This window comes from Bubalus kerabau, chromosome 19 (assembly GCF_029407905.1).
Source record: "Bubalus kerabau isolate K-KA32 ecotype Philippines breed swamp buffalo chromosome 19, PCC_UOA_SB_1v2, whole genome shotgun sequence".
Lineage (NCBI taxonomy): Eukaryota > Metazoa > Chordata > Mammalia > Artiodactyla > Bovidae > Bubalus > Bubalus kerabau.
In genome coordinates, this window is record NC_073642.1 from 17827485 (window position 1) to 17854905 (window position 27421).

Consider the following 27421-nt stretch of genomic DNA (forward strand, 5'->3'; position numbering starts at 1 on the left):
CTGTTGTCATTTCATCTTGGTAGGTCCTGTACAATCTTATTGTCACATCAGAGGCTATCCATTATTAAGGCACTAGTATTCCATCAGGATGAGCCTCAGGTAGACACTCCTGGTGGGTGTATTTAATAAGTGTGAATGGCATTCAGGCAAAGAGACCACGGAAAGATTTTCTAGGAAACTTTTTCTGGTAGATCTCCAGTATCTTTGTAAGTTAGCCTTTCCTACTTACTCTGTACACACAGGACCACTGTGTTGTGCAACTCCATGTACCTTGGAGTCGATGTGAGCTGTATTCCTTTTGGTTGTATCATGAGCATCCTAACCAGTGGGAGAGTAGTGCCTGTTGGTCTCTATCACTGCTAACCTGTGCTATAGAGTGGAGGCCAGCAAACTTTCTAGGAGAGGTCAAATGATTGTCGCTCTGGGCTTCGTGGACCTTTCAGTCTCGCAGGGACTCAGCTTTGCTGTGGTGGCACAAAGGCAGCTGTAGACAGATGTGCAGACAATAGGGACGGTGGGGCACAGTGTACTGACTGCATTTCTAGCAAAGACTTCCTGAACGCTGGCACCGTTGGCATTCGACCAGATAATTCTTAGCTGTGGCGGCTTGTCTTGTGCGTTGCAGGGTGTTTAGTAGGACCCCTGACCTCAGTGCGCAGGGTGCTGGTGACACCCACCACTTTGACCCCCAGTCATGAGCAAAACTGTCTCTTGTTGTTTAGTCACTAGGTCGTGTCTGACTCTTGGAGACCCCATGGACTGTGGCCCTCAGAGCTCCTCTGGGATTCTCCAGGCGAGAACACTGTAATGAGTTGCCATTTCTTTCTCCAGGGGATCTTCCTGACTTAGGGATCAGGATCAAACCCGAGTCTCCTGTATTCTCGAGTCACCCGAGAAGCCCAAAACTGTCTCTAGGACTTGCCACATATCTCTGGGCGGGTGGGGAGGGGATCACCCTGTGGTTGAGAACTTCTGCTCTAGAAAAATGATAATTCATCTATGAGTTATAATTATATCTCCATTTCTGTTGGTGGCCATGAACAAGTTCCTTCAAGTTATAGTTCCTTAATTTTGACACCAGAGAAATAAGACTGAAAAGCATGCGCTAGCTTTTACGACATTCCTGGAGATGAAGTCTGAGTTTAAAAATCTGTCTATCTATTTATCATCTATCATCTGTATGTCTATCTATCTATCTCATATCTATTTATGTACTACCTATATATCTGTCATCTATCTTTGTTGATATATCTATCATCTACTTACCTTTCTATTATGTATATATCTATTTACCTGTCTCATGTGTATCTATCTGTCTGTCAAGCTACTTATCTACCTATCATCTCTATCTGTAGTTCTATCTATTTCACCTTTATCTATCTATATATTTATCTATCTACCTGTCTATCATCTATATGCCAATTTATATATCTCACATCTGCCTACCTATCTATATCCATCTATCTAGCTCACCTGTATCTATCTGTTCATCTATCTAGCCATCCATCATTCCATCCTCCTCTCTCCCTTCTCTTCCACCTACATATCTACCTAGAGAGAAAGGGACTTTTTGCATTCTCTATCATAATAATCACCCACCTTGCTATTAGTAGTACAAGACATAGAGGGTCTGCCTCTTAGCGAGGTCTCAAAGTTAAGGCTGTTACTGATATTGTGATGTGCTCAGAGTTTTGCTGATAAACAGAATCATTTTTGAAGCCATCAGAAGCAAATTGGCTCTTTGCTGTGGCTTGCCGGTGCAGGCCTATGGAGAATTGGCTCCTTGCTGTGGCTTGCCAGTGCAGGCCTATGGAGAATTGGCTCTTTGCTGTGGCTTGCCGGTGCAGACCTATGGAGAATTGGCTCCTTGCTGTGGCTTGCCGGTGCAGGCCTATGGAGAATTGGCTCCTTGCTGTGGCTTGCCGGTGCAGGCCTATGGAGAATTGGCTCCTTGCTGTGGCTTGCCGGCGCAGGCCTATGGAGAATTGGCTCCTTGCTGTGGCTTGCCGGCGCAGGCCTATGGAGAACTTGCCGAATTATTTGAATAATACTGTGCTGCTGCAGTCATTCATCAATGCCACTTTCCCTCCCCTCTTGCGGGCTCTTTGATAACTGAATGTTTGATGCAGAGCGTCAGTAATCTCTTGTATCTGATATGAAGGGACAAGTTGCAGGCTGGTGCCTGACTTCACACAGCATGGGGTTGTGGGGTGGGGAGCTCTCAGACCATCTCCCTGCCCCCACCCCCGGCTCTGCAGATGATGGTGGGTTGGGATGGAGTGGAATCTAAACAAATAAATAAATCCAGCTGGGAAGGAAGCATAAGACAAATGAGTGAGGCCCTGGAAATAATTCATCAAGAGCCTTCAAGCCGAGGAGAAGGTGAGAAGTTAGTGTGTGAGCACACATTGTAGAGAAACAGAGGAACAGTGGAGTAAGGGCTTGATTCTGGGGGTATTGCAAGAGTCAGGGAACTGGTGCCCCAGCAAACTTGTTTTCCCCAGGAGAAGCCAGCAGCATTTTCTCCTAGATATGTGGCCAAGCCTTCCCAGGTGATACTAGTGGTAAAGAACCTGCCTGCCAATGCAGGAGACGTAAGAGATGTGGGTTTGATCCCTGGGTCAGGCAGATCTCCTGGAGGAGGAAATGGCAACCCACTCCAGTATTCTTGTCTGGAGGATCCCATGGACGGAAGAGCCTGGCGGGCTACGGTCCATAGGGTCACAAAGAGTCGGACATGAGTGAAGTGACACAGCAGCAGCAACATATGGGCAAGAAACCAAGAGTATTTATTGCTGGTCAGAGAAGTGACCCAGGACTTTATGGCCTTTTCATTTGAAAAATCTTAGTTGCTAATTGGGAGAAGTCTGTTAGAAAGAATTATTAAAAGGAACTTCTTGTATCTGTAAAGGGTCTTGAGTGTGGATAGTCAGATGCTATTCTTTGATTGAAAAGCATCATCATAAGGAAGGAGAAACTTACAATGAATATCAACTGGGAATTGGCCATGATTTTTCCCTCATGAAAATAAACATTAGATTTAGATAGACCCTGGAGAAGAGGATGTACAGATGTATGAATTCAAGCTCTTCCTTCCTTTTTTTCCTCCTCTTAAACTTTTTATTTCTTTCAGATATTTTCTTGGATATGATTCGTGTGTGCAGCAGCATGCTAAGTTCTTAGGGATGATACTACTACTAAGTACTAAGGATTCGCTCAGTCGTGTCCGACTCTTTGCAACCCCGTGGACTGTAGCCCACCAGGCTCCTCCATCCATGGGATTCTCCAGGCAAGAGTACTGGAGTGGGGTGCCATTTCCTTCTCCAGGGGATCTTCCCGGCCCAGGGATCGAACCCAGGTCTCCTGCATTGCAGGAAGACGCTTTAACCTCTGAGCCACCAGGGAAGTGAGACCCTAAAACCTATTTTCTGTTCTCCAAAATTCACCTTAACCAAATTCTAAGTAACCAAGTACATTCTATGTATTCATGACCCTGAATCTTATCTATTTGTTTAAAAAAAGTTAACTGCTAAAGAAAAACACAACTGTGAAAGACTTGGTGATATTCCAAATAAGGCCTCAAAATTTTCTCCTGCAATGAGAATACACCTTTACCTTCTAATCAAAGCCAACGTGAGTGTTACATTTTTGAAAGGCTGCTAGCTGTAATGGAGAAGTAACGAGCAGTCTCAACTTGCCAAGTGGAAGTCATAATTAGCACCCATTCTGTGGTATATGGAACTGCTGCTTCCTTAGTCCCCTCACTTGGTGACACAGAGTCCCCTCACAGGCTTCTCAGAGAGAACTGAGGGAGTATATATCTGGATACTCATTAGCTTTTCAGAAAAATATAAAGGCATGAAGCTGAAGTTATATGAAAACATTCTATGTAGAAACATCTTAAGTTCTATTTTTCAGTTACCAAAGATATTTAAAAGAAAATACCTTTACTCTTTAAAAATACTAGTGTCCTTAGTTTCCTTCTAATTCTTCACCTGAGTAGTCTCTCCAAAGAGCATGATTTACAAAATGCTCTCTCATGCATCCCTGCATCTTGGGGATGATATTGTGATACAAAAGCAAATGAGACACAATTTTTATCTTCAAAGAAATCAGTCTGGTCAACTTGGGGATTGTCTCTGCCAGAGTTCAAATTAGTCCCTTCAAAAGGGTGTTGAACTCAAATCTAATGCTGGCCAAAGTCAGTATTGGAAAGGTCCAGTCTGAGGAAGAAGGACCTTATCTGGGTTGTATGGGTTCCAGAATCCCTAAATGATGAAGCTTGTCTGGGTTGCTGTGAGTGCAGAGAAGTTGGTCTACTGATAAATAAATATAAATGGTATTTATAAAATATGCAAGGAGTTGACAACCTGCCTGAATGCCTGGAGATTCAGAGGCCAAGATTCAATCTTTAAAGACTAGAAGGGATCTCTGGGGGAATTCCCTGGTGGTCCAGTAGCTAAGACTCCAAGCTCCCAATGCAGCGGGCCAAGGTTTGATCCTTGGTTGATCAGGGAACTAGATCCCACATGCTGCAACTAAGAGCTGGTAAAGCCAAATAAATAAATAAATATTTTTTAAAAAGTAATGGTCTCTTACAAGTACTCCACTTTACTATCACACTGAGAAAGGCATCATAGACAATATATCAATGAATGGGCATGGTTCTGTTACAATAAAACTTTATTTACACAAGCAAGCAGTGGGTCATCAGTCGTGACCTATGTACATAATTGTGATTAGTTGTGGTCATCAGTTGCGACCCTATGTACCATAGCCCGCCAGGCTCCTCTCCCCATGGGGTTCTCCAGGCAAGAATGCTGGAGTTGGTTCCCATGCCCTCTTTCAGGGGATCTTCCTGTCTCAGGGAATTGAACCTGCGTCTCTTATGTCTCCTGCATTGGCAGGTGGGTTCTTTATCAGTAGCACCACCTGGGAAATCCATAGATTGCTAACTTCTGCTCTAATGCTAAGTAGATCACCTAGTTAGGCTGAAACTCATGGGCTACCGAACACTCTTCACACCAGACATACTGGCCTTACTTGCTGGTGGGGAGATGCTTCTCAATGCTTTCCAGGTTGCATTTCTATTGGTGCCACCTCAGGGCATGGCTGAGGCTGGAGCAGAGATGGTGGAAGCAAGGAGGATCTGATGGACGAAGCTGAAAGGATAAGTGTTGGGATCTCTAATACCAGGCTAAGGAATTTGGGTCTGAAAATATCATTATATCAACCTCATGGGAATCTGTATTTCTTTTAATTTAAAGTTTGGAGGGAAATTGCAGAAGATGGATGAAATATTGCATTTTTATCCCCTGAATCAGGAATATAAACATTTATTTTCACAATTTATTTGATTTAGGGAAGAATAATCCAGACTCTCAGGACTCTCAGATTTTTCCTTAACTAACAAAATAGACTCCTAAACTATAGGGTAGAATCTGCACTCCCCCCCGCCACCCCATTTTATTAGGGAAATTTGATCTAGAAGAAGCACAGAGAGATGAAGAGATTAAACTGATTCTTGATGTCCTTTCTCCGTATGAATCTAGAACCTTTGGAAATAGAGAAGTGTTTGGAGGAGAGTCACCATCGCTATAAAACTATTATGAAATGATGATCTAGAAGAAGAAGTAAAGGGTCTGGGATTATTCAGTCCAATGAAGAAATGGCTGGTGGTGACTTGGTAAACTTTTTGATGTACAAAGAGATAAAGGTGTAGCCAGAGGTTACAACCTCCTCCTCAAAGCCTGGGAGTTCCAGCATCATCTTGACTCCTCCAGGCTTCCTCTTACACTTTACGCTTCAACCACCTTCTTTCTATGTAAAAGTTTTTAAAAAAATATTTTATTGAAGTATAGTTGATTTATCATGTGGTGTTAACTTCTCATGTACAGCAAAGTGATTCAGTTATACATTCATAAATGTTCTTGTTCTGTATGTGCGTGTATAGGTTTGGCCACCTTCTTTCTATAAGCAAATTTAAGCTGTTTTTGTATTTTTTTTTTGGTTAGTAATTCCTTTCCTCAAGTCTTTGCCTAGTTAGCCCTTATGATCATTTAGGTCTAGTTAAAATGTGACTTCCTCAGCTTCTTGTACCCCAGCCTCACTCATAATCACTCTACCCCCTTTCATTCTTCCCATGACATTTATCACTGTTCGAAGTCACCTTATTCATGCATTTGCTTACTTAATTCCTGTCTTCCTTCTCTCACTAGAAGGTAAGTTCTATGGGATCATGGACCTTGGTCTGTTCCATTATCTCTGGGTCTCAGTACCTAGGCTAGTACCCTTTCATAGTTGGTGCTCATTAAATGTTTGCAAAAAGAATTATTTAAATGGGTAGACAGATGAATAAAGATGACAATTATAATTATGTTGAAGAAAGTGGTGATGAGATAAAAGCAATTCTTTTATATTGTTTACCCAGTTCATCTCATTTTGCATAAATTATTTATTTGTGATGAATGTTGATAAATACTGACATGAGTGCTGACAAAAATTATCTTCTTTCTTTTTATTTAAGAAATACAATCTTACATATTAAATTATCCTTGACTAGGCTAGCCCTATAATTTGGAGGCAAGAGAACTGTGCCCATGATGCTGAAGAAGCACATCTGTAGCTTGTCTCGATATTTCTCAGGATGGCATATGTTTTGAATAAACATATGCCTGTTGGTAACATATGTTTTGAATATTCCATCACAGGATGATGACTTGGAAACAGATGTGAACAAGCTGAGCTCCAAACCTGGTCTTGACCGGCCTGAAGAAGAGCTAATGCAATACAAGGAAATGTGTCTTGAGCTCTCCTGCAGCTTTGAGGTAGGGTGTCAGCTGTGGTTCTGCTCCTTGGTGATGCCCATGGGTTCTTTGCTGGCGCTGGGAGGCCAGACAGGTTTCCACAAGGAAAGCATCACTCATTTTTAGCAATCTGCTTCTGGGATCTTTCTGAAAGAGAAGCATAAGGCTAAACACAAACGTGAGAAGGTGGCAGAGCCACAGATGCATGCAAGGGTTCTACAGTGTGGCACCGGGACCTAGGAAGGAAATAGGATGAAGGCTCACATTGCAGCCTGTTGTCTGGTGGGCAAGGTGCCTACCCCCACGCACTGATAAGCAGTGAAAATCTTGGTGATTTAACTGTCCCCTTGTCAAAATGGAAAGGTTGTACTCCTTGGCTTTCTGAAGGTGCCCAGCCTGATTCTAGGGTTTCTTTGTTAGTGGATACAAATCAAGAACCTTATACCTAGTGAAGTCAGTTCAGTGACTAGTTGCTGCTGCTAGTGCTGTTCCCACCTAATTTTAGACCTACTTTTGGACCTCCATTCTTTTCTTATGATTCTTAATAAAGCATGAATTTAGCTACTTCTAAGAGTATAAGCTAAGTCACTTATAGAAGAGAGTTAACATACTGCATTTTGCTCTAGAAAGCAGAAGGGGATCAGTGGGTAAAAGTTTCAGGGAAGGAAATTTTAGTTAAATGTAAGAAATAATATCTTAAAAATAATCAAAATCACCCACAAATGCAAAGAAGCAGCTTGGGATGCAAGGAAGCTTCTGTAAGTGAGTTGTTTGCCTAGACTGTAAATGCTTGAGGTGTCTCAGGAGGCATTCATGTAGAACTGTACTAGGCCCACTGAATGCCCCTTCCAAATGCGAGTTGCTAGGATTCTACCATTTCTATGACTCTTGAAGCTTAGACTTTCGTTGACTGACCTTGGAAAAAGCTTTCCAGTTGACAGGATTTATGCTTAGCTCTGTGCCCAGAGAGTAAGGACAGGGATCGGATTGCATTCTCTATTGGAAGGAAACAATGACATATTCTTTTCTCCTTTTAACCTGAAGGAACTGGAGTCCAAGCCTGGAGATGATCTGAATTCTGATGAGACTGAGTATGCCAATCACCATCACATTCCAACTGCTGCCTCCCCAAAGGGGCTTTGCTTGAATAAGGACCAAATCTCCGGGGGACAAGAAAAAGAAGTCCCGGTCCAAACCTCTCTTCTGAGCAGGGTGAAGATGGGGAGGTCCAGCATACATCTAACTTCCAAAAGAGGAGCTGGGATGAATTCATACCGAAATGTACACTCTAATGGTCCTGGGATAGGTTCTTCTGGAAGTGACGTCTCAGACATTCAGGCATCCTTCCGTGAGGATGCTTGGGATATGGATGCGATTTCCTGCCCAAGGATAGGTGCTTCCTTTTCCAATTCCACTAAGACTAGAGAAACTGCCGAATTCATAGATCAGCTCCTGCAGACACATCTGAAGCCTGTGGTCTTCCATGACCCCTATCTTTATATGGCCAAAGCCAGGAGAACCAGATCTGTGGCTGACTTCAGCATGATGGCATTTCCTGATTTCTGGGGACATTGTCCACCTCTCTCTGCCCAGCCTATGTTGCAACGTAAATGTGGAGTCCAAAGGTGATGGTGTTACTAACTTGGGAGCTATGTGTTTTTTGTTTTTTTTTTTTTTGCTTCTTTAGTAAATATTTTTGTAGGTGGAATGGTTGGTGCAGATAGTTCTGTTATCTTTAAAAAAATGAACATTAGTCAGGAGCATCTGAAAACCCTTAAGGACAAGCTTCCTTGATGGTCCAGTGGTTAGGACTTTACCTTCCAATGCAGGGGGTGCTGATTCAATCCCTGGTCTGGGAGCTAAGCTCCCGCATGCCAAAACACTAAAGCATAAAAACAGAAGCAATGTTGTAACAAATTCAATAAAGACTTTAAAAATAGTCCACATGAAAAAAAGAAATTAAAAAAACCTCACGACCCTTAAGAACATTTTTGCCAAATATACAAGCTTGTCTCTCTACTAGGACATTTCAGAACCAAGTATAGAGTGGTAGACCTTAAAGTGAAAGTGTTGGTTATTCAGCTGTGTCCGACTCTTTGTGACCCACCAGGCTCCTTTCTCCATGAGGTTCTCCAGGCAATAATACTGGAGTTGGTTGCCGTGCCCTCCTCCAGGTAGTGGATGTGTGTCTGCAAAATGAGTTTCTTAGATGATTCAAATGCAACTGCTTAGCTCCTGTCCATTGCAAATCCTACAAAAGGAAAAGATTATCTATTTCCACCAAACACTGGGATCATTCCCTAAAGGAAGTTCCTCAGGAAAACAAACAAACAAACAAGTGTGGATTATTTGGGGTCACTTTTCTCATTCAGTGGAGAAGGAAATGGCAACCCACTCCAGTATTCTTGCCTAGAGAATCCCATGGATGGAGGAGCTTCGTGGGCTACAGTCCACGGGTCGCAGAGTCGGACACGACTAAGTGACTTCACTTTCACTTTTCTCATTCAGTGCAAATTGGAGTCTGATCTCTCGATTCGAGGATGTGGTAGACCTCCATGCAACAGCCTCAACCTTACAGAACCTGACTTAGCTTGGGGAATAGTTTGGCTGCATCACTGAGGATTGTAAGGAAAAAATGCATCTTCCATCTTTGGGTGATGGATTATTCCCAGCATGCATGGAAGGGAGTTAGCCTTGGGAATCGCCTAGTGAGATTAAAAAGAAAGTTACTAAAGCCGAGGGGAAAAAACCCATCTTCGTGGAAAAAAATTGAGTATATATGCATTAAGTCTATGCAGTAAAGGGTGCATAGCAGTAAGTTTTGTTAACTTATATTCAAGTTCATCAGCAAATTGATGGTGGAGCCCAAGAAATAAGTGCTCCTACTTGGTCTTTTGGCTGACGTCTCTGACCTCTCTGACCTCTTGTCTCTGACCTTACCTAAATGCTCTGTTTCCCGGGAGACCCACTGCAGGGGCTGGCTCACCTCCACACCCCCCTGGCCAGGACACTTTCCCCTGAATTCAAGCCTCGTGTTGACATATCCTTCCTCTTCTCCTACCGCTCCCTACCACAGAGACCTGGAATGGAAATTTAGGGAGGGAATCTGAAAGATTCTTAGGTATCCTTTTTTCTTGTACTTCAATCTCCCAGATATTACTGTTTCTTGGGCTTCTCAGGTGGCACAGTGGTAAAGAATCCACCTGCCAGTGCAGGAGACACAGGAGACGTGGGTTTGATCCCTGGGTCAGGAAGATCCCCTGGAAGAGGAAATGGCAACCTATTCCAGTGTTTTTGCCTGGAGACTTCTATGGACAGTGGAGCCTGGCGGGCTACAGTCCATGGGGCTGTAAAGAGTCAGATTTGACTGAGCACACTTTGCTGTTTCTTAGACAAAAGATGTTTCTTAGACATAATCTTTTGGAGCAAACAGAACCAAGGAGTATAAATGATACAAAAGTTTAAGGCCTTACTGGCACCTCCCTTGAGGAGGCTAACAGTCAGCAACCCTGATGTCTCCTGGCTTAGTGCAAAGGACCCTCTTATTCCCACAGCCAGAAGCTCTCAGAGTCCTTCAGCCCGAATGCTCTTGACAAAACCCTCCTTCAAATAGACAGTTCTCCTAAAACTACAATCTGGCATCACAGCTTCGTACATTCCTACTGCTCGGTGCAGTTTTATTGTTTGGTAATGAAGGAAAGGAAGGAGGCATACTGCTTTTTGTACTCATTCAGCTGAAGGTTGGGGTATTATTGCATTTTTCTTTCATAATTCACTGATGACTCCCAAAGTGCTTTTCACATGACATAGGATGAATGGGGTAAGGAGTGAGGGCCAACCCTTAAAATGTTTCCAATTTTCCTCTCCAGGATCAAGATACTTGAGGATGTCCGGAGACTCATCCAGCCAAGTGATATTATAAATAAGGTTGTCTTCAGTTTAGATGAGCCTTGGTAGGTGGTCCTGAACATCAGTGGAGCGAGGGTGAGGGGTGGTGGGCATATTGAATAACCTTTTAATGGCATGTGAATACGAATATTTTAAGTTAGTAATCCATTCCTTCTCCTGAAAACATCATAGTGAAAATTCGTGTTAAAGATCTGTAAGATAAAGCTTATCTCTAAGAAATGTCAAACTGTGTCTAAGAATAGCAGTTACTCCTATAATAATAGGTTCTTTAATTCATTTCAGGCCTTTGCAAAATTCTGCTTCTGACTGCTTGCAGTTCTTCTCCGCGTTTGAGTCCGGAAATCTTCGCAAAGCCATCCAAGTGCGTGAGTAAGTAAGGAAAGCTGCAGGGGTAGGTCCTGGCAGCTCAAGCCAGCATTTTGCAACTATCTGTCCCGTCCTCTGTTTTCAGGGACCTCACATTGATAGTTTGAAATCTATCATGGTGGGAGCATTTACAACATACAAACCGCCCAGCATGAGAAGGTTTTTTTATTTTCCTAACAGTTGATTGTTAAATGTTTACCAACACATCAGGGAACTCATTAGCTGATGTCAAGAAAGTGGGGACTTTGACTTCTCAGGTGGTCTGGTGATTAAGAATCCACCTGCCAATGCAGGGACTTGTGGGTTTGATCCCTGGTCTGGGAAGATCCCACATGCAACTGGCAGATCATGTAATGATAGTGTCTATACACAAATTTCCCCAAATGTCACAAATACCTTTATGGCTTTTTTTTTTCTTTTTTTTAAATTCCAGAACTCTATCAAAGACCACGTACTTGGCACATACCTTAATCTAGAACTATTCACTTGATCATCTTTTTATGGCCTTTCATGACACTGACACTGCCGTTTTTAAAAATTCAGAGTAAAGGACCCACACCCAGAATCTGTTTCCTGCTTCATGATTAGATTCTGGAGAAACATTTATTTTGGCAACACTTTTACACTGGTGATGATTTTACATTGCCTTTTCCTGATGTCATAAAATGGCAAGGACACAGTGTTATTTTGTTTTACTGTTGGTGATACTGACTTTGATTACTTGCTTAACAACACTGGGTGCTTGAAAGAAAAAAAAAATCTGATTCAAGTCCTCCCCCTGCTTCAAACCCTATTGTGACTTTATCTTAGAATAAAGCTCAATTCTATGAAAAAGAGTGTGTCAAGGGGCAGGGATAAGACTTTTTGAAAACAAAGTAACCTGATGATAATATTAAGTTAAAACTGCATTGCCAATTTCATTGCTAAAGCTCAAAAAATCGTTTTTGGAGACATAGTGACAGGGTGGAGACACATAAGGACTTTCTGGGGTGCAGGAACTGTTCTACATATTGATCCAGTGAACTGTCAGACAGGTGTGTCCAGATGAATTTGTTTAAACTCATTGAGTTGTACATTTAAGATTTGTATACTTTAGTGCATACAAGCTAAATTAATTAAAAAGGGGGGGGGCAAACAGGCAGATCCTTCATTACTAGTCTAATTCATGTTTGTTGCCCTGATGGGGATTTACATATGCTATTCTAAAGGTCCGTCTAGTCAAGGCTATGGTTTTTCCTGTGGTCATGTATGGATGTGAGAGTTGGACTGTGAAGAAGGCTGAGTGCCGAAGAATGGATGCTTTTCAACTGTGGTGTTGGAGAAGACTCTTGAGAGTCCCTTGGACTGCAAGGAGATCCAACCAGTCCATTCTGAAGGAGATCAGCCCTGGGATTTCTTTGGAAGGAATGATGCTAAAGCTGAAACTCCAGTACTTTGGCCATCTCATGCAGAGAGTTGACTCATTGGAAAAGACTCTGATGCTGGGAGGGATTGGGGGCAGGAGGAGAAGGGAATGACAGAGGATGAAATGGCTGGATGGCATCACTGACTCGATGGACATGAGTCTGAGTGAACTCCGGGAGTTGGTGATGGACAGGGAGGCCTGGCGTGCTGCGATTCATGGGGTCGCAAAGAGTCGGACACGACAGCAACTGATCTGATCTGATCTGATTCTACTTAATCTTTACAAACAGTACTGCAAGTTTAGACACTATTTCTAATTTTCATATGAGGAGACCGATGCTCAAAAGTCATGTCTAGCATCAGATAGTGATGGCATATCCGACCAGATGTGACCACATTTTTCTCTGGAATATAGCACACTTCTGTCTTTCAACCTGGATAGACACTTCATTGTTACTGTCATCGTTCAGTTGCTAAGTCACGTCTGGGTCTTTGTGACCCAAAGGACTGCAGCACGCCAGGCTCCTCTGTCCTCCACTATCTCCTGGAGTTTGCTCAAATTCATGTCTGTAGGGTTTGCTTGATCTCCTTGCAGTTCAAGGGACTCTCAAGGGTTTTCTCCATCACCACAATTCAAAAGCATCAATTCTTTGGCACTCAGCCTCCTTTATGGTCCAAGTCTGACATCCGTACATGACTACTTGAAGCTTTATTACTGTTTAATAAAAAGATGTGCTCTAATTGTATAACTGACTCCTTTAATACCAGGATACTGCTTCCCTGTCTTTAAATTTCTAGAGCCCGTGTCCAAAATTGTGAGACAAGGATGAAAACTAAAGCTTACCAGCCAACTAAGATCCTGGGTCTTAGATCTGTCATCCAGAACCTGAGATGTGTGGATTTCTCATTGTTGGAAGTTCTCTTGAAGGCTTTTAACCCACCCATTTTGCTTCTGCCTTTGCAGGTTTGAGTATGACTTACTGGTCAATGCTGATGTGAATAGCACGCAGCACCAGCAGTGGTTCTACTTCAAGGTGAGCGGTATGAGGGCCGCTGCCCCCTACCGCTTCAACATCATCAACTGTGAGAAGCCCAACAGCCAGTTCAATTACGGTATGTGCACTCAGGGAAGAGAGACTTTCACAACAATACCAAAAATGATGTCACTTTTGAGTGTTGGACCAAGCTCTGCTTGGGTTGCATAGGGTTTGAAGTTGGGATGGTATGTTTTGGTTAAGCTAAATGGCAAGAAAGCCGCCAACCTAGAGCACATTTCCACTGTGGGAGGGGAATGGGAAAGTCTCCTTCTGCCATGCAATGTAACTAAAGGAAGTCCCCTGCATATGAACCTTTAAGTTGCAAACTTTCCAAGATGTAAACGTGCATTTGCACATCCAGTCACTTAAGTTAGTTCACGTGCGTGGTATACATTGTCACCCCCATGTATCCTATATAAATAGTTGTTCTTTTGTGTACTGTCCGCAGTATCTTTATCTCAAGCCCATGATGAGTGGAAGCAAGTGTAAAACAGCGGTGATGTAGCTGGTACATTACAATCCAGGAATCACTGGATCATTTTTTATTTTTTTTCAAGAGAGTAGATAGAACTGAATCTAGCAAGGAATCAGAACCTATGCCATCAATATTAAGCATGAATGACATTGCAGCTTGCCCTCCATCTCCTATTGCTGACGATCCTTCAGCTCTACCATCTCCCACCTTCTCTCCCTCCTCCATCAGTAACTCTTCTGGCCTGTTCACTTGATTCCAGCCCCTGTATGCCAGCTATTGTACTGTATTACTGTAGTTTTCAAGGTACTGTTCTATGAGATTAAAATTAAAAAAAAAAGAAGATTTGTCTGTGCTATGTGTAATTTGTGTGCAAAGTATCATAAACCTATTACAGTACAGTACTATATAATTGATGATGGTAGTTGGGTACTTAGGCTAACTTATTGGACTTATGAACAAATTGGACTTAGGAATGCTGTCTTGAAACAGAACTCGTCTATATGTAGGGGCCTTATTGTACCTCACGTAACTTTTCACAACTACCTGCCTCCCTGTCTCAGCTTGAACTTTTTGAAGTCAGTGAACCCTCTCACTTATCCCTTCTCTCCAGCTCGTGAACCCCCCAGGAGCACACGCATTGCTCTGTTTGTGCCAGACAGGCAAACAGCACAATTCAACGGGACAACGCTCATTTACACTCTCAGAAAACAGTGGAGAATGTTTAAATTCTCCCTAACACCTGTGGCTGTTTTAGAGGAGGCATTCAAGGGACAAAGAGTGATTAGGAGCCCATATTTATCTTGAATGTGTCTAGAAACTGGAAGTTCTGCCTGTTACTGTTGGCTCATATACTGATGCACTGAGTGGCTTTGAGGAAAGAAAAAGTATTCCCACATCTCCAGGCTCGAGCACAGGATGTTGCGTCTGTCTGGCAGTGATGAAATAGACTTTTGCTGGTATAGAAAGAGAAAAGGGAATCCTTGACTTCTGAATTCACTTGCTGTAGCTGTTGTAATAAATTGTCTCATATTTTGTGGTTTTAAAGAAGACAAATGTATTCTTTTACAGTTCCGAAGTCCACAAGTCCCAAATCAGTTTCCCTGGGCTTAAGTCGAGGTGTTGGAAGGCTTCCTCTGGACAGTGTAGCAGATTATTTATTTTTGTTCTCCAGCTTTCAGAGCTGTATTCCTCACATTCCTTGGCTCATGGCCCTTTCCACCATCTTCAGCGTCAGAGCATCTTCAAATCTCTCTGCTTCAGTCACATTGCTTCTCCTCTAAACTCAAACCTCTCCCAGCCTCTCTCTTGGAAAGACATGTGTGATTGAATTTAGGGACAACCAGGATCTCCTCCTCTCAAGATACTTAATTTAATCATATCCACAAAGTCTCTTTTGTCATAGAAGGTTAACACACAGCTCCCAAGGGTTAAGACCAGGGTATCTTTTTTATTTTTCAGATACTCCTAATTTTATTTTATTTATATATTTATTTATTTTTGGCCACACATTGTGACATGAGAGATCTTAGTTTCTGAAAGTGTTAGTCGCTCAGTCATGTCTGACTCTTTGCAAACCCATGTGGTTAGCCTGTCAGGCTCCCCTGTCCATGGAATTCTCCAGGCAAGAATACTGGAATAGGTTGCCATTCCATTTTCCAGGGGATCTTTCTGACTCAGGGATAGAAACCTGCTCTCCTGCATTGCAAGCATATTCTTTATTGTCTGAGCCACCAGGGAAGCCCAGGATCAAGCTTGTACCCCCTGCATTTGGAAGTTCAGAGTCTTAACTACTGGACTGCCAGGGAAGGCCCAAGATCTGGGTATGTTCCAGGGCTGTTATTCAGCCTACCACAACTCTCTTTTCCTTTTTTCCCCCCTCATGGATTAATCCTGCCTTTATTTTGTGTAGGGATGCAGCTGACTCTGTATTCCATGAAGGAGGCTCTTCTTGGCAAGCCCACCTGGGTACGGACAGGCTACGACATCTGTTATTACAAGTAAGTTAGACTGTTAGCTTCCATTGCTCTTTCATTCTCTCTCAACTTCCTACTTCTCCATTCTAAAAAATGTCTTTAAAAATATTTATTTGCTATTTATTAATTTCTTCATGACAGGTCTTAGTTGTGGCATACAGGATCTAGTTCCCTGACCAGGGACTGAACCTGGGCTCCCTACATTGGGAGCATGGAGTCTTAGCCACTGGACCACCAGGGAAGTCCTTCCTGCTTCTCCATTTTAATCTTATAAACCTGATCAATCTGTGCTTTTCTGGTTTACTCATCACCCTCTCAATGACAAATGTTGTGTCTTTCAGAAGCATAAGCATGTTAAATGACACCCACAGTAGACCACAAGAAATATCTTTTGGTTTTGTGAAAAGTCATTTATTCTTATTTAAACACATCAAAACCGTTAGACCTTGTGGTTGGATACAGACTCAACCTAGGACTAGCGCATCAGCCTTCAGTTTCTTTCCTATTTCCATTTGTCTCAGTGAACAAAAATGTCTCGGATATTCTGGCTTATTCTTATCCATCCTGCAGTTCAGTTTTCCAAAGTAGGTAAGCGTGAATATGTGACAAACACACTTGAGTAACTATTCCTCCACAGCAAATAGCGTTTTGGAAAAAAGTAAAAGAGAAAAGTATTTTCAGAATTCATCTTCAACTCTTGATCAGTAGCCAGTTTCATCAATTTATCCTGTAAAGTTGTAATGAAATTTGAATTATCCATGTATTTTGATAAAACAAATTCATTCCAGGCCCATGAATTGCTTATTTGTGCAGTTTCCTTTGATAGAAAATAAAATAGAAATTCATAAGACAAAAAAAAAAAAAAAAAAAAGAGAGATAGGAATTGCAGACAGGTAGAAGTGATGTAATTAATTATTAGCTCATTGCTGCTGCTGCTGCTGCTAAGTTGCTTCAGTCGTGCCCAACTCCGTGCGACCCCATAGATGGCAGCCCACCAGGCTCCCCCGTCCCTGGGATTCTCCAGGCAAGAATACTAGAGTGGGTTGCCATTTCCTTCTCCATTAAAACTAGCTCATTGCTAGTTTATTGTAAAAATTGATAGGCTACTACCTATTTTCTGGGATAAAGTAAGTTGTATCTGTTTCTGAGATGACAAGGGGCCCTGGAGAATATTATCAGGCATTGGAGAGTTTAGGATTGTTATAAATATCAAAAAGAAAGAGTGAAAAATGCTTATGCCTCTTGGTTTTTGAGACTGTGAGGATGGGAGCGTTGTCAGAGAGGAAGGTCTAAAGCCTTATTACTCTATCAGACATAAGGGCAAACATCACCACAAAGCAAGGACAGTCTATAAGGCACAGAGCTGGGCTAACAGTTTATATTAATAATAAAAGAGTCGACAGCCTTCAGTCTTGCATGTATTAGAATATGGACCTGGGTAGGCTAGTATTTTCCTTATATTCTTCAGAACAATAGCAAAATCATACACTTTTATTTATTTTCCATAGCAGTTACTTTCTTGCCCACCTAGCTACAGACTCTTAGGATATTTTTATGGTCTACAGAGACTGAGACTAAAATCACCTTACGGTGATAGGAGCCATAGCTGCAGTGGAAAATAATGAAAGATAAATTTGGATGTTGGTGTATCAAGAATAACTTTAGACTTCCCTGGTGGTCCAGTAGTTAAGAGTCCACCTGCCAATGCAAGGAACACGGGTTCAATCCCTTGTCCAAGAAGATCCCACGTCCCATGGGGGAACTGAGACTGCATGCCACAACTACTGAAGCCTACCTGCCCTAGAGCCTGTACTCTGCCACAGGAAAAGCCACCGCAGTGAGAAGCCTGCACATCGCAAATAGAGAAAACCCAGGCAGCAACGAAGACCCAGCACAGGGGTCTGAAAAATAAAAAGCCAATAAAATACATAAATATATGAAAAGTTTTAGAAAGGAATAACTTTTAAGTGTCCTTAAATCAGATCAGATCAGATCAGATCAGTCGCTCAGTCGTGTCCGACTCTTTGCAACCCCATGAATCGCAGCACGCCAGGCTTCCCTGTCCATCACCAACTCCCGGAGTTCACTCAGACTCACATCCATCGAGTCAGTGATGCCATCCAGCCATCTCATCCTCTGTCGTCCCCTTCTCCTCCTGCCCCCAATCCCTCCCAGCATCAGAGTCTTTTCCAATGAGTCAATTCTTCGCACGAGGTGGCCAAAGTACTGGAGTTTCAGCTTTAGCATCATTCCTTCCAAATAAATCCCAGGGCTGATCTCCTTCAGAATGGACTAGTTGGATCTCCTTGCAGTCCAAGGGACTCTCAAGAGTCTTCTCCAACACCACAGTTCTAAAGCATCAGTTCTTTGGTGCTCAGCCTTCTTCTTCACAGTCCAACTCTCACATCCATACATGACCACAGGAAAAACCATAGCCTTGACTAGACGAACCTTTGTTGGCAAAGTAATGTCTCTGCTTTTGAATATGCTATCTAGGTTGGTCATAACTTTCCTTCCAAGGAGTAAGCATCTTTTAATTTCATGGCTGCAGTCACCATCTGTAGTGATTTTGGAGCCCAGAAAAATAAAGTCTGACACTGTTTCCACTGTTTCCCCATCTATTTCCCATGAAGTGGTGGGACCGGCCTAAATAAGCATGAAAAACCCAGCTTGCAGCAGGCTTGGATCTGTAGCTTAGTAGGAGACTGCTGCTGCTGCTGCTGCTAAGTTGCCTCAGTCATGTCCGACTCTGTGCAACCCCATAGACAGCAGTCCACTAGGCTCCTCTGTCCCTGGGGGTCTCCAGGCAAGAACACTGGAGTGGGTTGCCATTTCCTTCTCCAATGCATGAAAGTGAAAAGTGAAAGTGAAGTCACTCAGTCGTGCCCGACTCTTAACGACCCCATGGACTGGAGCCTACCAGGCTCCTCCGTCCATGGGATTTTCCAGGCAAGAGTACTGGAGTTGGGTGCTGAGACTAGACAAGCATTAACTTTCAGCATCCTCTGGGGAGTAGGGGTGAAGAGGGAATAGCTCCCCCTAGAGGCTTCTTCCTTGGAGGGGGATAAAGCATCAGCTTAAGGGGACTAAGCATTTGCCCAGAAGAGAAGGAAGCAGAGCCTTGGCCTAAAGAATGCCTGTGTTAATGTTAATAGCTTTTAGATTCATTAACAAGACAATTGTTATGTGATTAAAGAGCAACAGAGGGGTAACATGAAAACCATGCATGTGTAATGTAATTCATTTTTCATCTTCCAATCATGAATCCAAGCAGATGAATGGATAAGATTGCTACACAGTCACGTAGCTTGTTTTACAATGATTGGCCACATTGTGTTAACATATTTCCAATAATGTGATCTAACAACAGGATAGATATGTGTATCTCTATTCAACCACAAATCAGAGTAATTTTCCCTAAGGTAAAATGCCTTAGATTAGAAAATGTATTTGTTTCCCTCTTTTACTTATCACAATCTTTTTTAAAATATATGGTATTTTATTGAAACATGTATAATATCATATATGAAACAAGTCGCCAGTCCAGGTTCGATGCACGATACTGGATGTTTGGGGCTGGTGCACTGGGATGACCCAGAGGGATGGTACGGGGAGGGAGGAGGGAGGAGGGAGGAGGGTTCAGAATGGGAAACAAGTGTATACCTGTGGTGGATTCATGTTGATATATGGCAAAACCAATACAATATTCTAAAGTTAAAAAATAAAATTAAATTAAAAAAAAAATAAAAACAAAAAAAAGAAAAAGAAAGAGTGAAAAAAAAAAAGACAGTACCTCTCCATTAAAGCTTACATATTCAGCATATAAGTAAGTCTATGTTGAAATAAAAGAGTATAATGTTGGTTTTGGAAAAAAAAAATATATATATGGTATTTTATTGCAATTAATTGCATCTTCTTTCTATTAGAGTGAATCATTGACTTTTAATTTTTTTACTGGAGTATAATTCCTTTTCAATGTTGTGTTAGTTTCTACTGTACAATGACGTGAATCAGCTATACGTATGTATATATCTCCTCCCTTTCGAGACTCCCACTCCCCTCCCACCCTCCCCGCCCCACCCCTGTAGGTCATCACAGAGCACTGAGCTGAGCTTCCTGTGTTTACCGCAGCTTCCCACTAGCTGTCTGTTTTACACATGGGAATGCATATATGTCAGACTTAATCTCGCTATTTGTCTCACCGCTCCCTTTTCCCTCCTGTGTCCCTAGGTCTGTTCTCCTATGTCTGTTCTCTAATTCCTGCCCCACAAACAGGCTCATCTGTACTATCTTTCTACATTCCATGAAAAAGTGAAAGTGAAGTCGCTTAGTTGTGTCCGACTCTTTGTGACCCCATGGACTGTAACCTATCAGGCTCCTCGACCATAGGATTTTCTAGGCAAGAATTCTGGAGTGGGTTGTCATTTCCTTCTCCAGGGGAATCTTCCTGACCCAGGGATCGAACCCGGGTCTCCTGCATTGCAGGCAGATGCTTTACCATCTGAGCAGCCATATGCATTAATATATGATAATTTTTCACTCTGCTCTAGAAGATTATTTTTTTCTTCATCCCTGCTTTTATTCTGTCTAACATATTTATTTGGGACAATTTTGCCTCCTTATTTCTTTGTCTCCGATGTGTCATCAGGCGCTCAGAAGTCCTTTGACTGTTTACATTCTTAGATTTAGTACCACGTTCTAAAGGATCGGCTAGGTGCTTGTTGTGGAAAGAACCGTGAGCCATGGTACCTGAGTATATCTATGGGAAGGTGAAAGGAAAAAAGAGAGCACTCAAGAAGAATGGGATATTCATTTCCCTTAAAAAGTGATAGAAATAATGATCAATTAAGGAAATGGGCTGACTGCTTTTTGGGTTGGAGCATTATCTCTTAAAAAGTGATCTCCAAAGTATTTTGATAACATATATTAATCCATGGATTTTAAAAAATGATTTATTTATTTATTTGTGGCTGTGGCGAGTCTTTGCTGCTGAGCACGGGCTTTCTCTAATAGAGGTGACTGGGGGCTACTCGGTAGTTGCGGTGTACAGGCTTCTCTTTGCAGTGGCTTCTCTTGTGGCAGAGCACGGTCCCTAGGCATGCAGGCTCACCAGCTGTGGCTCACGGGCTTAGTTGCTCAATGGCATGTGGGATCCTCCCAGATTAGGGATTGAACCTGTGTCCCCTGCATTGGCAGGTGGATTCTTAACCAATGGACCAGCAGAGAAGCCCCAATCCATGGACTTTTATAATTTGTTCACAATTTTTAAAATTCAATTATATAAATCTTGCTGTACTAGTATATTATGTACCCTTAGAAAACATGCAAAAAGTTTAGAATTTTAAATCATGGGGAAAAGATGAGAAAAATAATTTAAAATTTAAATCTTTAAATTTTAAATGTAAAATTATTATATTTTTATACTATTGATAACTCGGGGCATCCTGTACCCTTAAAGTTGACCATAAAAAATATAGTTGTAAGGTGTCTGGTGGATAATTTTGAAAAATTGTGGTTAACTCCCCAGATCTAATTAGTGAATTTTTATGCAAATAAGAATTCTTGAGAAAGAGCTAGTATTAAGGGTAGGAGGTAGATCATGTCAGTTCTTCCATTCTCTTTGTCATTCGTGCTTAAAATGTAATATTATTATCAGTCTCTGAATTCCAAGCTGAATTTAGAAAAAATGAATTGTCTGTATTGTAGGGTTTAATTTAGATAATATAATCTGTAAATCCACTTGAGAAGTCTTCTGAAAATTTAAATACGTTGCTGGAAAGTGAAAGTGAAGTTGCTCAGTCGCGTCCGACTCTTTGCGACCCTGTGGAGGTCGTGGAGCCCAACAGGCTCCTCCATCCGTGGAACTCTCCAGGCAAGAATACTGGAGTGGGTTGCCATTAGAGATGGTGAGCTATTCCCATCCCTCCCTCAGGAAGCCTCCTGTGTAGCAATCCATACTTAACTATCTGACATATGAAAACCATCGATATGCAATGTAATATATTTTTCATATTCTAGCCCTGGAAAACAACAGAGAAGAATGGATAACACTGTTACACTATTGTTGCAGGCAGGGGGACCCCTTCCAGGACCCGAGAGTGGGTTCTTGTCTAACGCTGGGAAGTGAATTGTCCAAGGAGACATTGACAAATCAGGAGAGTTTATTGATAAGGTGGGGGCCAGGTGGAGAGCAGGGTGAGGGAACCCAGGAGGACTGCTCTGATAGTTCGCCATCTCAGTTTTTACAGTGATGGGATTAGTTTCCGGGTTGTCTCTGGCCAATCATTCTGACTTGGGTTCCTTTCTGGTGGTGTGTGCATTGCTCAACCAATATGGAGTCCAGCGAGAAGGATGCTAGGAGGTTGACTGCACATGCAGTGTCTCCTTTTGCCCTTTGCTGAATTCTTCTGGTGGATGATGGCTTGTTAGTTCCATTATTCCTTACCAGGACCTCCTGTTAGGAGGTCATACAAGAGCTCTGCCGTCGCGCATCCTTGCCGGGGATAACTCATGCCGGTAGTTGCTGGGGTGCCTAGTCAGGGCGGGTGGTCTCAGCCAGTGTTTTTCCTAACTCTCACATCTAGCTTGTTTCACAATGATTCATCACAGTGGGTTGATGTGCAGAGCATACAGGCAGCAGTGTCAACCCTTATGTTAAACCTTAGGCAACTTTGTTTCTTTCTGCTAAGACCACCATACATTTAAAGGGGAATTCTCACATCTTCTCCCCACATTCAGTTGATTTGATCTTTCTGCCCCTTCCCTGGAGTACCTCCATCCCACCCCCTCGCCCACCCACCTTACAGACCACTAAAGCCAGAAAACCAAAAGGGATCCCTCGGAGGGAAGAAAGAAATGGGCAGGCTTGTTTTTCCATGGCTCTCATAAAAGTAAGCCAGGGCAGTTTTAGTTTCTGCTTTATTTACTTCCCCGAGGTCTGCTTCTTCTCGAACGTACACAGCTGCACACCTTTTTGAATTCTCTCTCAGCTCTGGTCTAAAGTATTTTTTTTTTTTTTTGCCAAAGGGCAGAGGGAGAGGAGCTGCCCACTCAGAGTGGCCATGTAATACACCACGGCTGATCTCTTCTGACATTTATCTCTGCTTGTGAGAGGGGACGGAACAGCTCACTCATGAAGATGAATGTCATACAAGAGCTCTGCCGTTGCGCACTCTAGCTGGGGATCTCAGGAGAGAGATTTGGTGCTCTCCAGAATATTAGAAACGCCACAGACACAGGGCAGCCCGGTGACTTGGCAGCTCTTCTTTGTTAGATCCTGTTAAGTGAAATGATACACCCATGTTAAACAGAGCCATCGTCATTATGAGATTATCTAATTCCCTTTCTGTCTTGGCATTTACTTCTTACACACACACACACAGGAAAAAAAAAAAAGAGGCTTCCCAAAAATAAAATAAAAAATATGACTTCCTGGCCTGTTTTAAAGTACAAACGGAAATAGATGGAGTTCATAACTATGCATTTGTGTATTTTGCTCCTTGCTTCATTGAAGGCTTTATGATTATAAAAGTGCAGATCCTTCCAAAGATAAATGGTTCAGAGAATGAAAAAGCAGAGGGGAGCCTTTTAACTGTGGAATGACTGTTCTCTCCTTATTATCCTTGACCCAAGATGACATATCCAGGGGGCTTCCCAGATGATAGCTCAGTTGGTAAAGAAACCTCCTGCAATGCAGGAGACTCCAGTTTGATTCCTGGGTCTGGAAGATCCACTGGAGAAGGGATAGGCTACCCCCTTCTTTATTCTTAGCCTTCCCTGGTGGCTCAGCTGGTAAAGAATCCTCCTGCAATGCCGGAGACCTGGGTTCGATTCCTGGGCTGGAAAGATCCCCTGGAGAAGGGAAAGGGAACCCAGTCCAGTATTCTGGCCTGGGGAATTCCATGGACTGTATAGTTCATGGAGTCACAAACAGTCAGACCTGACTGAGTGACTTTCACTTTCCCAGATGGCACTAGTGGTAAAGAACTCGCCTGCCAGTGCGGGAGACATAAGAGATGCAGGTGTGATGCCTGGGTCGGGAAGGTCCCCTGGAGGAGAGCATGGCAACTCACTCCAATATTCTTGCCTGAAGAATCCCTTGGACAGAGGAGCCTGGGGGGCTACAGTCCATAGGGTCGCACAGAGTTGGACATGACTGCAGATGGTGATTGCAGCCATGAAATTAAAAGACACTTACTCCTTGGAAGGAAAGTTATGACCAACCTAGACAGCATATTGAAAAGCAGAGACATTACTTTGCCAACAAAGGTCCATGTAGTCAAGGCTATGGTTTTTCCAGTGGTCATGTATGGATGTGAGAGTTGGACTGTGAAGAAGGCTGAGCACCGAAGAATTGATGCTTTTGAACTGTGGTGTTGGAGAAAACTCTTGGGAGTCCCTTGGACTGCAAGGAGATCCAACCAGTCCATCCTAAAGGAGATCAGTCCTGGGTGTTCATTGGAAGGACTGATGCTGAAGCTGAAACTCCAATACTTTGGCCACTTCATGTGAAGAGTTGACTCATTGGAAAAGGCTCTGATGCTGGGAGGGATTGGGGGCAGGAGGAGAAGGGGACGACAGATTATGAGATGCCTGGATGGCATCACCGACTCGATGATCATGAGTTTGAGTAAACTCCGGGAGTTGGTGATGGGCAGGGAGGCCTGGCGTGCTGCGATTCATGGGGTTGCAAAGAGTTGGACACGACTGAGCGACTAAACTGAACTGAAGCAACTTAACATGCATGTACAATGCATCTAGGGTCTAATTTGAGAGCACACTTGAGTTTCCCCAGGCTTCTTTTCCCACTAGAAGAACAGATCAAGGAGAGAAAGTTCTTGGAGTCAAAGTTCTACCACCCATTAATGATGTGATCTTGGGGCAAATTATTCCAGCCTCTCTCAACTTCAGATTCCTCATCAGTAAGGGGGGATGTTAATGGTATCCACTTGCTAGATCTGTGCTGAAGATGAAACGAAATAAGATAAAGTCCATGGAACTCATAAAACAGTGTCTGGTGCATACTAGATGTTCCGTGAATGTTAGCAATGATTAATAATTAATAGAAGCATCTTAGTGGCATCAAATACTGATGACATAAAGAATGATAGTGAATAAATAACATTCACTAGATCTCCTCTGAATTATTTATCATTCAGTTATTTTAGACTTTAAGTTTATAGGTAGCCCTGATTTATGAAAACCAAAACTTCAAATTCTTGCTGTATTAAACCAAAAGACTACTTGTCCTTTTATCCATTCTTATGAGACAGATGATAGAATGAAAAAAAAAAAAAAAACCGCCTTGGTTTTGGAGTTAGCCCACAATCCCATTCAGTCCCATTTGGGGTTGAGTCCTGTTTACTGTGCTTGTTGTATGCCTGAATGCATGCTTAGTCCCTTCAGTCGTGTCCGACTCTTTGTGACTCTATGGACTGTGTAGCCCACCAGGCTCCTCTGTCCATGGGATTCTCCAGGCAAGGATACTGGAGTGGGTTGCCATGCCCTCCTCCAGGGCATCTTTTTGACCCAGGGATCGAACTTACATCTCCTGCATCAGCAGGCAGTTTCTTTGCCACTGAGTCACCTGGTTAGCCCTAATTATACAGTAGGAAACCTAAAAAGAAACAAGACTCATGTGAGATGAGACCACCCCCAGTCACCCTGGGGGCATCTTATTAATCTTGAGTAAAGATGCGGGCTCTGGTTCTACTCTGTGTAGGTGAAAAACTTGGGGATGACAAGGCACTGGTTTGGTTTTAGTCGCTAAGTCGTGTCCGACTCTTGTGACCCCAAAGGAGCCCGCCAGGCTCCTTTGTCCATAGGATTCTCCAGGCAAGAATACCAGAGTAACTTGCCATTTCCTTTTCCAGGGGATCTTCCCGATCCAGGAATCAAACCCGGGTTTCTTGCATTGCAGACAGATGATTTACTGACTGAGCTACGAGGGAAGCCCAATGCACTAGTTGTGTGTTTTTACCTGCCTTTGAAAGAGAGCAGGACCCTGTGGTCCTTGTACCCCATGTTCTCAGCCTGCATTTTGTCTGTAGAAAAACTTTAGCCGAAGAACAAATTTAATTAGAGAAGCAAGATCGTGTAGAAACTAAGGAAAACAGACAAAGGAGGCCAAATAATAATGATAAGGTAGTCCTTGAGCATAGTCAGTGACACTTAGTTCCTGCTCAAGGGCTGTAGATAATATTCTGAGCCATATCCTGTGAGTTGTCTTATAGAGACTGAAACTCCCACCAGGTGAAATAAGTTAGCTACATGATGACCAGACTGTGGTCATGACATAAGCTGCCACAATTCCAAGAACTGGCCTCAAAGGCATGGAAACAAACTGATCCCAGAACTGAGGATCAACTGTACCTAAAACAATCAAGATGATGCCGGTCAGACCACTGATGACCACTTTCAAGATGACCGTCGGTTGTGTTGTGTGTGTGTTGTATCTGCAGGAAGCCCCCTTCCTTTGTCTATAAAAGCCCTCGCCCCTTGATTGTCAGAAGTGAGGGGGCATTGGCCTTTGGACAGGAGTCCACCCTCCCCCCAGCTGTTGGCTTCTAAGCATCTAAAGAAAGCAAACTTTCCTTTCCACCAGCTTGGCCTCTTTAATGGCTTTTGAATGGCAAGTAGCTAGGCCCCTCTTTTGGAGATGCCTTTACCTTCATGAGTATGTGCGTGCGGTGTGTGTGTGCTTTCACACTCATGCATGTAAAACTCTCTTCCACGTTTTGATTAGTTGTCAAAATGTTGATCATTTGACCAAAATGATGACTGGCTCATTTCACTTCGAAGAGAGGTATAATTGCTAGTGTAAACTGAATGAGTGTTTGCAGTAGGGCCTTTACGAGTGGAGTCAGAGAGGATGAAAGGTAGAGCGTATGTGGTTTGCATGCTTTCTGAGTTACCATCTGCTTCTTTACATACTTGCTAATAATCAGAACCTTAGCTCTGCAGAAACTACAGAGCTTTAGGGAAATCTGGAGAGAGTAGACCCAATTAGGTATCAAGGACCAGAGAACGCCATGGATGAAGATGCCTTTTTGAAGTTTCTAATCCTGTAGTCACAAAGGCTATGGCTCCTATTAATAGGAAGCTGAGAAGCTGGGCGGGATCATCATTTGACACTTACATCATTGGGAATTTCTTTCTTTCACTAGAATGATCAGGGACCCAGAGTGCCATGTTGGCAGAAGCTGAGGCAGGAGAAATATAGGTCATAGTTCATGGAACTGTGAATTTCTCTTTCTCCCATTCTTAGTTGTATGAATCCAGTAAGTCTCCTATATATGAACCCTCAAGTTTTGAACTCTCAAAGATGTGAACGTGTATCACTGAATCGCTTTTTCAAGAGGGAGGTAGAATTGAATCCAGCCAGGAACCAGAACCTGTGCCATCAGTGTGAGTGTTGGCATATCAGGCGTGAGTGACATGGCAGCTTACCCT

The 27421-nt window shown here is 42.8% G+C and overlaps 1 protein-coding gene across 1 annotated transcript in view; it reads left to right on the forward strand.

The window, feature by feature from the left end:
- Positions 1-27421, forward strand: part of AGBL1 (AGBL carboxypeptidase 1) — a 261724-nt gene that overhangs the window by 17638 nt on the left and 216665 nt on the right. Inside the window, exons 5-10 of the mRNA XM_055556536.1 lie at positions 6711-6827; positions 7851-8431; positions 10676-10759; positions 10998-11084; positions 13450-13598; positions 15907-15994. Coding sequence (XP_055412511.1) covers positions 6711-6827; positions 7851-8431; positions 10676-10759; positions 10998-11084; positions 13450-13598; positions 15907-15994 — 1106 coding nt within the window. The remainder of the gene's footprint in view (positions 1-6710; positions 6828-7850; positions 8432-10675; positions 10760-10997; positions 11085-13449; positions 13599-15906; positions 15995-27421) is intronic.